Source organism: Chlorocebus sabaeus, chromosome 15, assembly GCF_047675955.1.
Source record: "Chlorocebus sabaeus isolate Y175 chromosome 15, mChlSab1.0.hap1, whole genome shotgun sequence".
Classification (NCBI taxonomy): Eukaryota; Metazoa; Chordata; class Mammalia; order Primates; family Cercopithecidae; genus Chlorocebus; species Chlorocebus sabaeus.
In genome coordinates, this window is record NC_132918.1 from 3,938,975 (window position 1) to 3,951,710 (window position 12,736).

Below are 12,736 nucleotides of genomic sequence, written 5' to 3' on the forward strand. Positions count from 1 at the left end.
TTTTTTAGGTTCTGCCAGACAACCTTTTATTACATCAGAAAAGCAACACTAGGCACTAGATCTTGCAAAATATGTTCTGACCAACTCTAAACTTTCTGAAGTTATAACCACATCAGTAAGGTTTTTAATGAACAAAAAAGTTAAATACAAACTTTCATATGCAAAATAGATTATTGTATAACTGGCAACCTCAGAGCCAAGTACTAAATTTTCTTCCACAAATTTCAGTGGGGATGGAGTGGGGAGATGTCAGTCTTAATGAGTAGAAAACTTAATTTAGGCTTAATATATAGAAAACAAAAACTCTGAGGAAAAATAGCTTTAAATTGAATAGTATCTTTTGAATTAAACAGCTCAGGCCAGGCCCTATAATTCTGAGGTTTATACTCAACCAGATCTGGGATGAAAATGAAGATTTAGGGTTTACAGTTACTTCAAATCCATGAATCCAGTTTCAAGACTAAGCCAAGTCACCTCATTTCCAGAAAGGGAAGTCTCTTTAAGATGCCCACAACACATCTCTTCGGAAGATGCTTGGATAGTCAGAGTTCCTTGGGCACAGGTCCACTGTTCATGGCACTGTGCCAACGCTGTAGTGTCAGACTTCCTCTGAAAGGCAACGGGAGCCCTATCCCACAGCATTTTCATTTCTCCCAGCATTTTTGAGCCTCAAAAAAACAAAAACAAAAAACAAAATCCCAAACCCTCCAGCTTCATGTTGGCAGTTACTGCTCCAGCTCCACTTCCTTCCGCCCCCAGTGAGAGTTCCCTCCTGGTCTTCAGCAGGGAGTGGCAGCTTGAGTAACATTCCTCTCAGAAATAAATAGTTCAAACAAGTAATTTAGAGCTAACTGTAAAAGAGCAGCAGCAAATGACCACTGCCCATTATGTTTGCAAACGAGTGAGTGAATGAATACGCTGAACAAACACACAGAAAACAAACAATTCACAGAGTAAATCCTGCATTTCCCACATTCATAGGGAAAAGAATCTCTTAAAAAAAATAGTAGTTAGCGTTTGTTCTTGTGTGGGTTGAACAGTCCAAAGCTCTGAGCAGGCACAGCCTTACAAACAGGATTGCAAGCAGCCCTCTGCACCCCAAGTCAGGACTAGGGTGCAGTGAGAGGCCTTCATGCACTTTTGACAGCTCAGTACCTGTGAGAGAACAGAAGTGATGCAGGGACTTTTTAACCCACAATGCATGAGGTATATGGAAATGTCTGTGAAAGAACCACCAGCAGCTAGAGGGGATCAGGCAAAGTTTTCTCACAGCAACTGCTGATGAAGGATTTCCCACACCATCTTCTTCCGGAAGAGAGGCATCTGGTGCTGCAAAGAATCCCATAAACAACACACGCATTACATCATAATGTGCACAGCAGCACAACCTTCAGGTGTAATCATGTCAATCAAGCAGGATGTCCATGTTCTTTTTCGAAACGTTGACATTTTTAGATCATGGAACATACTTATCAAACCATTAAAAGGCCGGGCGCAGTCCCAGCACTTTGGGAGGCCGAGGAGGGCAGATCACAAGGTCGGGAGATCGAAACCATCCTGGCTAACACAGTGAAACCTCGCCTCCATTAAAAATACAAAAATTAGCCGGGCATGGTGGTACATGCCTGTAGTCCCAGCTTCTCAGGAGGCTGAGGCAGGAGAATCACTTGAACCTGAGAGATGGAGGTTGCAATGAGCCAAGATCATGCCTCTGCACTCCAGCCTGGGCAACGGAGCAAGACTCTGTCTCAAAATAATAATAATAATAATAATAATAATAATCTAGTGATGTCCTACCTCGGGGTGGGGGCTAAAAAGTCTTAACACATGATTCTTAAATTATTTTAAATAGTTCAAAACATCTAGTAAAAACTGCACATTTGCTCTTAGTAAAACTGCTAAGACTAAGCAATAAATGCCTTTATTTTTTACTGGAATTGTATTAATTCAGCATGGGAGTCCTAGTTACTTCATGTAATAGTTTGTATTACAGTTTGTATTCATAGAATAAATACAGTTTGCTTGGTAGACAACATCTATCAAAATAAGGTCTGTGGATGAAAAAAATATATATATATTTTTTTAGATGGAGTCTCGCTCTGTCGCCCAGGCTGGAGTGCAGTGGCCGAATCTCAGCTCACTGAAAGCTCCGCCTCCTGGGTTTACGCCATTCTCCTGCCTCAGCATCCCCAGTAGCTGGGACTACAGGCGCCCACCACCTCGCCCGGCTAGTTTTTTGTATTTTTAGTAGAGACGGGGTTTCACCGTGTTAGCCAGGATGGTCTCGATCTCCTGACCTCGTGATCCACCCGCCTCGGCCTCCCAAAGTGCTGGGATTACAAGCTTGAGCCACCGCGCCGGCCTGAAAAATATTTTTAATGAGGTCCTCAGTTGTAAAATGTTGAGAATCCACTGTTACAAATTCTCAAGAATTCCCAACATACTTGAGTTTCCAATCAAATGCAGAGCAATGGAGAATTAAACAAACAAAAGAGCAGAACAGAAAGGAAGAGCAGTATTCACAAGTTACATCTTAGACCTGTGACTTCAGTGCTCACAGGCCTGTTTTTCCCTTGCTATTAAATACTGACATACCTCTTTCTTTGGCTAGAAATAATAATACACAGGAACCAATGAATGCCAGAGTTCAGAGGTTTGCAATTTGTGCCCATTGTGTACCAAAGACTAGGATAAACCTGAGAGCAGATAAAATAACAAACCCTGATTCTGGCAGGGGTAGGGCTAAAACCAAGATTTACAGCAATAAGAATAGCACAGCTACTACTATTTTTTTTTTTGGAGATGGAGTTTCGCTTTTGTTGCCCCAGGCTGGAGTGCAATGGCGTGATCTCGACTCCCCACAACCTTCACCTCCTGGGTTCAAGCAATTCTCCTGCCTCAGCCTCCCTAGTAACTGGGATTGCAGGCATGCGCCACCACGCCTGGCTAATTTTGTATTTTTAGTAGACACAGGGTTTCTCCATGTTGGTCAGGATGGTCTTGAACTCCTGACCTCAGCTGATCCACCTGCCTTGGCCTCCCAAAGTGCTGGGATTACAGGCATGAGCCCAGCTACTATTATTTATTTATTTTTGAGACAGAGTCTCGCTCTGTTGCCGAGACTGGAGTGCACTGGGGTGACCTCGGCTCACTGCGACCTCTGCCTCCTGGGTTCAAGTGATTCTCCTGCCTCAGTCTCCTGGGTAGCTGGGATTATAGGTGTGCACCACTACACCTGGCTAACTTTTGTGTTTTTAGTAGAGATGGGGTTTCACCATGTTGGCCAGGCTGGTCTTGAACTCCTAACCTCAGGTGATCCGCCTGCCTCGGCCTCCCAAAGTGCTGGGAATATAGGTGCGAGCCACCACGCCTGGCCAGCTACTACTACTGAGAGCTGAACATGTGCCAGGCACTGGCCAAGTGCCTTATCTTGCTTAGTAACAAGTAAATGAATGAGGAGGGTCTTCACTCACCTGAGTAAATGTGATAGGTTTGTCCCTAGAAATATAATCTGCATATTTACAAGTAAACATTCCACAATCACTCCCATTCAACTGTTGAGGAATCTCCTAAAATTACAAAGAAAAAAGAAGGGAGGAAAGGGTAAAACATCATTATATACAAATCCCTTGGACTTTTTCTAAACATTGCTATAAACAATATTATAAAGGTAAATATTAAATCAGGTATTACCTAAACACACCGTCATATACAAAAAACACAACTATTCTTACTCTGTGTGGTATAAAACATAGATCATAGCAAGGGAAAAACAGGCCTTGTGAGAACTGAAGCCACAGGTCTAAGATGTAACTTGCGAATACTGCTTTTCCTGTTCTGTTCTTGTGTTTAATCTTCCATGGTTCTGCATTTGATTGGAAACCCAGACTATGAGATGGAGAGCGTGACCCCATAGGAAAAATGTTTTTCAGAAAAGAAAAAAACAAAGTGAAAGTTCCATATCTCAGCTCCCATTCAAAGAAACCAAATTGAAAGGAGGTTTACTACCGGGGATGCTAGTCAGAATTATTTCAGAAGCATTTATTAATTTTAAAAAGGGCCAAGTGTGGTCAATCAGAAATGTAATTTCTCTAGCTAAGAAAATAAGACTACTGCTTTGGACCCCTACAGCTTCAAGGCGGATGAGAGAAGTTCCTGAATAGGCTTTAACCAATCAGGATCTTGCCTTGACAGATCAGTTATGCCCTAAGGCAAAAACAAGACTTGTTACAAGCAGCACTAAGAGCATAATAAGCCAAAAGTGGTGGATTCTAAACCCACTGAGCTCACACTTTCTCCAGGCCTGTGTTGCCCTAACCTTGGCGGTTCCTGACACACACTGGCTGTCAGTCACAAGTAGCACAAGTTAGTAAGAATATGGGAGAGGCCGCTTCCACTGCTGGAAAACACACTAGATGACAAAAGCTCAATTTTTATTCAAAGAAATGAAGTTAATTATGATTTTTAAAGTTTGCTTAAATACATACCATCCATACATACGCAGATACCTCACACTTTCTCTTGAGCCCAGCATCTCTCACAGAATGGACAAAACTACAGACTACAATATACAAAGAAAGGCAATTTGCTTTCTTTATTCCATTTCCCATACCAGAACACAGTATTCATCCTAACAGACTATTCCTTACATCTGTGCTCTCCTTAGGAAATTTCAAAGTTTATCCTTCAAATTTTTCTTTTTTTTTTTTTTTTTTTTTTTTGAGACGGAGTCTCGCTCTGTGGCCCAGGCTGGAGTGCAGTGGCCAGATCTCGGCTCACTGCAAGCTCCACCTCCCGGGTTCACGCCATTCTCCTGCCTCGGCCTCCTAAGTAGCTGGGACTACAGGCGCCCGCCACCTCGCCCGGCTAGCTTTTTGTATTTTTTAGTAGAGACGGGGTTTCACCATGTTAGCCAGGATGGTCTCGATCTCCTGACCTTGTGATCCGCCCGTCTCGGCCTCCCAAAGTGCTAGAATTACAGGCTTGAGTCACCCGCTCTGTTGCCCAGGCTGGAGTGTAGTGGTGCGATCTCCACTCACTGCAACCTCTGCCTGCTGGGTTTAACTGATTCTCCTGCTTCAGCCTCCTGAATAGCTAGGATTATAAGCATGCGCCACCAGACCCAGTTGAGTTTTAGTGGTGACAAGGCTTTGCCATGTTGGCCAGGCTGGTCTCAAATTCCTGACCTCAGGTGATCTGCACACCTTGGCCTCCCAAAGTGCTGGGATTACAGGTGTTAGCCACCGCACCCAGCCCAAATTTTTCAGTTTAGAAATTAAAATGCTTTTTTTGGAATGGGATCCTAAGATTTAAATAAACAAACTCCCAAATTTTGGAAAAGAAATGTAAACTTTCATTAGCACCAACAGGGAAATTAGCCAACTTGAATTTATTGGGTTTTTTTTTTCCCAATTCTGTGAGAGATATGCAAGCATATGGTTAACATTACATTTGGCGCAAGAAGATGAAAGCTAAGCAACCATCTTAGTTAAATTAATTGCTAAAGATTTAGAAGCAGATCATTCTTAAGATGTATACTCTGGCCAGGCATAGTGGCTCACACCTGTAATCCCAGCACTTTGTTTTGGGAGGCCAGGAGTTTGAGACTAGCCTGGGCAACAAAGCAAGATCCCATCTCTACAAAAAAGAAAGAAAAAAAAAGATGTGTACTTTAAAAGTATGCAGGGAGGGAGGAAGGGCAGAAAGGGAGCCAAATATGAATAATATACTATTAGTAAATGCAACAAAGTATGTCAAATATAGATGATTGTCACTCACATGTGGTTTCATGCTGTAATGGGTCCACTCTAAAAGATTCAGATCAGTATTTCTTTTGGTCTTACTTTCATCCTGTAAATACTGACTAAAAAGCAAAACAAAGAAGGAATACAACAATAAATCCTTACAGAAACTAACCATTATGGTTACAAAGGGCTTTGTGATGTTAAACAGATATGCCATTCTCAAATCCATATTCATTAGCTTTTTAAAAATGTGACTGCTTTCTGGACTTTTTTTTTTTTTTTTTTTAAGATGGAGTCTTGCTCTGTCGTCCAGGCTGGAGTGCAGTGGCGCGATCTCAGCTCACTGCAACCTGTGCCTCCCAGGTTCACGCCATTCTCCTGCCTTAGCCTCCCAAGTAGCTGGTACCACAGGCACCTACCACCATGCCCTGCTAATTTTTTGCACTTTTTTAGTAGAGACGGGGTTTCGCCATGTTAGCCAGGATGGTCTCGATCTCCTGAGCCTGTGATCCCGCCTGCCTCAGCCTCCCAAAGTGGCTTTCTGGATTTTTAATTTAATTTGGGGAGGTCTGCTTATAAAAATTGTACATGCTTGTTTTTAAAAGTTGAAATATATATCAGGTTGATAAGCATTAGATGCCCCCACTAAAATTAAGATATAAAAAATAACATAGGCTTGATGCAGTGGCTCATGCCTGTAAATCAACACTTTGGGAGGCTGAGGCGGGCGGATCACCTGAGGCCAGGAGTTTGAGACCAGCCTGACCAACATGGAGAAACCCCGTCTCTACTAAAAATACAAAATTAGCTGGGCATGGTGGCACATGCCTTTAATCCCAGCTACTTGGGAGGCTGAGGCAGGAGAATCACTTGAACCCGGGAGGTGGAGGGTGTGGTGAGTCGAGATCACGCCATTGCACTCTAGCCTGGGCAGCAAGAGTGAAACTCCGTCTCAAAAAATAAATAAATAAATAAATAAATAAGATAAAAAGCCAAAGACCACCGGGCACAGTGGCTCACGCCTGTAATCCCAGCATTTTGGGAGGCCGGGGCGGGCAGATCACCTGAGGTTGGGAGTTCAAGACCAGCCTGACCAACATGGAGAAACCCTGTCTCTACTAAAAATTCAGAAATTAGCCGGGCACAGTGACGGGAGCCTGTACTCCCAGCTTCTTGGCAGGCTGAGGCACGAGCATCACTTGAACCCAGGAGGCAGAGGTTGCAGTGAGCTGAGATTGCACCACTGCACGGGGTAACACAGTGAGACTCCATCTCAAAAAAAAAAAAAAAAAAAAAAAACAACAGCATGAATGTAATAAAATATGAGTTTTCAAATCCTATTATAAGCAACACATCAAACTATACTGTATGATCCCAGTAAGAACATTTCTATACATGGGATAATATATGTATATGTATTAACGCAAATGTATGTGTGCACAATTTATACACATCTTACAAAGAAAAGACTAGAAGAGAATCATTTTATAAACAATTTGGTGTATCTTATGATTTTTAGAATTGTCTTCTCTATACTTTTTATTCCAGATAAACAACCATAAATAAAAATAACCTTTTATACTAAACAATATTGAATTCTTGTTAGCAACAACTTTTCTTCACAAGATTAATTTGTCCTTAGTAAAAGTTAAAAGAAGGAACTTCATTGCTTCTAGTGAGCAGAAAAGGAAAAATGGACCCATCTTACTGATGCATTTTCTCACTTAACTCATGTCACTACTTTACCTAGCTAAGAAGTAGCTATGCTTTAAAGACCGGTTTCTATTATAGCAACTACTATTCGGAACAGTCCCCTGAAACCACACACTTTAAACATCGCCCCTGGGTTCTGAGATAAACTCAACTCTCATGGAAAGCATAAAGATATGAGTGGGCTTAAGAATTTGGAGGACTAACACTCCCCAGCTAACAGCTCCTTAGAACATTCAGAATAATGCATCAATCCCAAAGAAATCTAATGCAAATCACAGGATTCTAATAAGATCTATTTTACATCATAATACATGACAAACTTGTTTTCAGTGATGCTACTAAACATGTTTTCTCAGTTGCAGTCAGCTATTATTTTTAGACCAAAAAAAAAATAAAATGCATTCTAAGTCCTGAAATAGTCTTAACTATACATTAGACTACCATCCACACAGCTTCCTAGGATGAGATAGAAGAGAGATCACCTCAACAGGGGGTAGTGAGGTTTTCAACCTTTACTTACAGGAGAATCTCACAGATCCTGTGGCCCTTTTGTCCCATAGAATCCAGGTATTTAAGACACTTTTTTCTTAGGTCTATCACCTATAATGGAAAAAGATAACATCCAGAAACATTTTAAATGTAAGAGGAGTGAGAATTTTACTTCCAAAAATAAAAGCATCTTTTAAAAAATACATGTAACAATATAAATGGATTTCTAAGATACATAAAAAATGTATTATGTATCTTAGAAATCCAGGGCCAGGCATGGTGGCTCACACCTGTAATCCCAGCACTTTGGGAGGCCGAGGCAGGCGGATCATGAGGTCGGGAGTTTGAGACCAGCCTGACCAACATGGTGAAACCCTGTCTCTACTGAAAAATACAAAAATTAGTCGGGTGTGGTGGCACGCGCCTGTAAATCCTAGCTGCTCAGGAAGCTGAGGCAGGAGAATCACTTGAATCTGGGAGGCAGAGGTTGCAGCGAGCCGAGATTGTGCTACTGTACTCTAGCCTGGGTTACAGCGAGACTGTCTCAGAAAAAAAAAAAAGAAAGAAAAACGATATCCACTTATATTGGTACATGTATTAAAATTTTTTTTAGTTAAAAATATATCTTATGTAACTTTAGTAAAAAAGTGTATTTTTAAGTTAAAAAATTAGTGGTCCTCTCAGAGTGATGAGACTTTTTTTTTTTTTTTTTTTTGAGACAAGATCTTGCTCTGTCACCCAGGCTGGAGTGCAGTGGTGTGATCACAGCTCACTGCAGCCTTGACCTCCTGGGCTCAGGGAATCTTCCACCTCAGCCTCCCACGTAGCTGGGATCATAGGTGTGCACCACCATGCCCAGCAAATTTTTAAATTTGTATATAGACAGGGTCTTTCCATGTTGCCCAGGCTGGTCTCAAACTCTTAGGCTCAAGCAACCCCTCCTGCCTCGACCTCCCAAAGTCTGGGATTATAGGCATGAGCCACCACAACTGGCCTTATAAGTGCATTTTTCTACAATAAACCTGTACTATCTTGTAAACAAAACTAAATAAATATAATAACCCTTATGTGTACTAAGACTCTTTCCTATTAAAAATGAAAGCTCCTCGCCTGGGTAAGGTGGCTCACACCTATGATCCCAGCACTTTGGGAGGCTGAGGTGGCGGATCATGAGGTCAGGAGTTCAAGACCAGTCTGACCAAGATGGTGAAACTCCGTCTCTACTGAAAATACAAAAATTAGCCAGGTACGGTGGCCCACACCTGTAATCCCAGCTACTTAGGAGGCTGACGCAGGAGAATCGCTTGAACCCAGGAGGTGGAGGTTGCAGTGAGCTGAGATTGCGCCATTGCACTCCAGCCTGGGAGGCACAGCAAGACTTCATCTCAAAAAAATAAATAAAATAAATAAATAAATAAATAAATAAAAAACAAAGCCTCAAGTTCAAGGGGTTTGTCTTCTAGGTTTCTAAGTTGTTCAACTCAAGAACTAAAAAGGAGGCCCGGTGCGGCGGCTCACCCATCATTTTGAGAGGCTAAGGTGGGAGGACTACTTAAAGCCAGGAGCTCGAGACTAGCTTGGGCAAAAAAACACAAGACTCTGTCTCTACAAAAAAATTAAAAATGAATTTAAAAAAAATAGCCAGGCATAGTGGTGCACATCTGTAGTCCCAGCTACCTGGGAGGCTAAAGTGAGAGGATCACTTGTGCCCAGGAGGTGAGGTTACAGTGAGCTATGGTTGTGCCACTATACTCCAGCTTGGGTGGCAGAATGAGACCCTGTCTCTAAAAATAAAAATTAAAAAAAAAAAAAAAAAGAAAGAAAAAGAAAAAAAGGCCAGGCATGGTGGCTCACACCTGTAATACCAGTACTTTGAAAACTGAGGCAGGAGAACCACTTGAGGCCAGGCGTTGGATACCAACCAGGGCAACATAGCAAGACTCCATCTTGCCAAATAAGTAAATAAATAAAATTAGCCAAGCATGGTGGACCATGCCTGTAGTCCTAGTCACTCAGGAGGCTGAGGCAGGAGGACCACCTAAGTCCAGGACTTCCAGGCTGCAATGAGCTATGATCACACCAATTCTCTCCAGCCTGGGTGACACAGCAAAACCTAGTCTCTAATTTTAAAAAATAGTAAAATAAAATAAATATAAAAAAACTTTTTTTTTTTTTTTTGAGACGGAGTCTGGGTCTGTCGCCCGGGCTGGAGTGCAGTGGCCGGATCTCAGCTCACTGCAAGCTCTGCCTCCCGGGTTCACGCCATTCTCCTGCCTCAGCCTCCCGAGTAGCTGGGACTACAGGCGCCCGCCACCTCGCCCGGCTAGTTTTTTGTATTTTTAGTAGAGACGGGGTTTCACCGTGTTAGCCAGGATGGTTTTGATCTCCTGACCTCGTGATCCGCCCGTCTCGGCCTCCCAAAGTGCTGGGATTACAGGCTTGAGCCACCGCGCCCGGCCTAATATAAAAATTTTTAAAGAATAAATAAATAAGAACTAAAAAGGGTTGGGTGAAGGAGGAGACATTAAAAAAATAAAAAATAAAAAGAGACTCTGCAGAGCATGCTTATAATATATACTACTGGCCTTTTTTTTTTTTTTTTTTTTTTTTTGAGATGGAGTCTGGCTGTGTCCCCCAGGCTGGAGTGCAGTGGTGCGATCTCGGCTCACTGCGAGCTTCGCCTCCCGGGTTCACGCGATTCTCCTGCCTCAGCCTCCTGAGTAGCTGGGACTACAGGCACCCACTACCGCGCCCGGCTACTTTTTTGTATTTTTAGTAGAGACGGGGTTTCACCATGGTCTCGATCTCCTGACCTTGTGATCCGCCCGCCTCGGCCTCCCAAAGTGCTGGGATTACAGGCGTGAGCCACCGCGCCCGGCACTACTGGCCTTTATACACAGGGCAGAAAAGGGCAGCATTATTTTTAAAAAACGGTCTTTATCCAAAGTCCAACAATTAACCATTAACCCTCTCTACTCACCACCAGGCTCCAATGTACCTTCCGATGAATAGGCACCAGAATAATTTCTTGTTCAAAGAGATTTACCCCTTTGGTCCATCGTTTCACTGCTTGGTAACCCCCAGACTTTAATTTAGGATAGAAGAAAGTACTAAATACATGAAGTGCTGGATAGCCTTGCTTTCTATTTCTTTCCACCAGAAGATTCATGTAAAAATTAATGACCTACAAAATACCAAGGGAGCAAAAGTTGGAACATGGCAAATATATTATCAAAACTAAATTTCTACCTGAATAAGGATGAATTCGAAGGTAAGGTACTAAAGAAGGGGATAGAAGGACTCTCTATAGTAGAAGACAGGGAAAAAAGTGATCAGTGCAAAATGGAACACATGAAAATGGAATGAAACTGTACTTTTAAGGCATGTGAGTAACACTTAACGGCCAGAAGATGGAATCCAGGAAGAAAGTCTGTGCAATAATGAAAAGATCTACATAACTGTAACACAGCGAAAAAATGCAGAAATATTAACAGTAAGTGAATTTTACTACATATAAATTAGACTTCAATTTTAAAATATAAACTGGAAGGACATACACCAAAATATTAACATTTTATTTATCTTTAAGTGGTGGTACTTTTGAACAGTAATATTTTTTACTTTTCCTGTATTTTCCAAATGTTCTACAATAAACAAATTACATTATAATGTAAAACAAAACATTCCTGTTTTCAAAGAATGTGTTTATAAGTAACTAGTCACAGGGGATTTCCCTCAAAGAGAGAAGATGCAGGGGCTAAACAGTTCGGGAAAGAACCCACCAGAAAATTGTCAAAGAACTTAAGAGTTAGCTTCTGCTAAATGTAATTAAGGATACAAGATGACAAGTTAGGCAAAATTTTTCAGCTATCACTCAAATAAAGAAAAATACATACAGTATATAGTAATCAATATATCCCTTTATTACTCAAAAAATAAAACAGGCCAGGCATGGTGCCTCACGCCTGTGATCCCAGCACTTTGGGAGGCCAAGGTGGGCAGATCACCTGAGGTCCAGAGTTTGAGACCAGCCTGACCAACATGGAGGAACCCTGTCTCTCCTAAAAATACAAAATTAGCCGGGCGTGGTGGTGCATGCCTGTAATCCCAGCTACTTGGGAGGCTGAGGTAGGAGAATCGCTTGAACCCAGGAGGTGGAGGTTGCATGGAGCCAAGACTGCACCATTGCACTCCAGCCTGGACAACAAGAGCGAAACTCTGTCTCAAAAACAAAAAACAAAAACAAAAAAACAGCTACTATAAGAATTCACCTAAAATACAGTATCACTTGCTGCTTCCTCCCATTCATCAGTTGTACCCAGGGTTTACTGAAGACCAGTAAATGGAGTGGTGGATGCAATAAAGTACAGACTTTATTGCAGAAAAGGGAAATATTGCTAATTAAAGGCAGAAAATCAGAACTAACCATCTTTTTAAGATTTAAGATGTTTTTGTTTTAATTATAACTAAGAGTTGCTTTACCAACCCCTTATAACTGGGTAGAAGTCACTTTGATTACAGATAATAAATAAATAGTTAAACTTAATGATGGCCAAAAGGGGGAGGGAATACAACTTACTTCATCATTGAGCCAGTGATAGTTCTTTAATGTCTGAATATCTCCTCGAGTAATTCGCAATTTGAAAGCACAACTTAGGATTTCATCCTGTGGGCCATGGCCTAGGGCATTACTGATTTCCTTTTCCATGTCCTGAATTAGAAAGTCCAGAAGTTGTTATTTTAATATAGAACCCATTATCAGTTATTGAAAACTCTGAGACTGAAAAAAG

General features: G+C 41.7%; 1 protein-coding gene across 2 annotated transcripts in view; it reads right to left on the bottom strand.

Annotated features, from left to right (window-relative positions):
• SENP2 (SUMO specific peptidase 2) overlaps positions 1-12,736 on the bottom strand; it is a 44,979-nt gene continuing 32,243 nt past the window's right edge. For both annotated transcript variants that reach the window (XM_037988482.2, XM_073023378.1), the window contains exons 12-17: positions 12,526-12,657; positions 10,927-11,130; positions 7,978-8,057; positions 5,779-5,863; positions 3,474-3,569; positions 1-1,329 (exon numbers count right to left, since the gene is read on the bottom strand). In XM_037988482.2, coding sequence (XP_037844410.2) covers positions 1,267-1,329; positions 3,474-3,569; positions 5,779-5,863; positions 7,978-8,057; positions 10,927-11,130; positions 12,526-12,657 — 660 coding nt within the window. In that variant the 3' untranslated portion in view covers positions 1-1,266. The remainder of the gene's footprint in view (positions 1,330-3,473; positions 3,570-5,778; positions 5,864-7,977; positions 8,058-10,926; positions 11,131-12,525; positions 12,658-12,736) is intronic.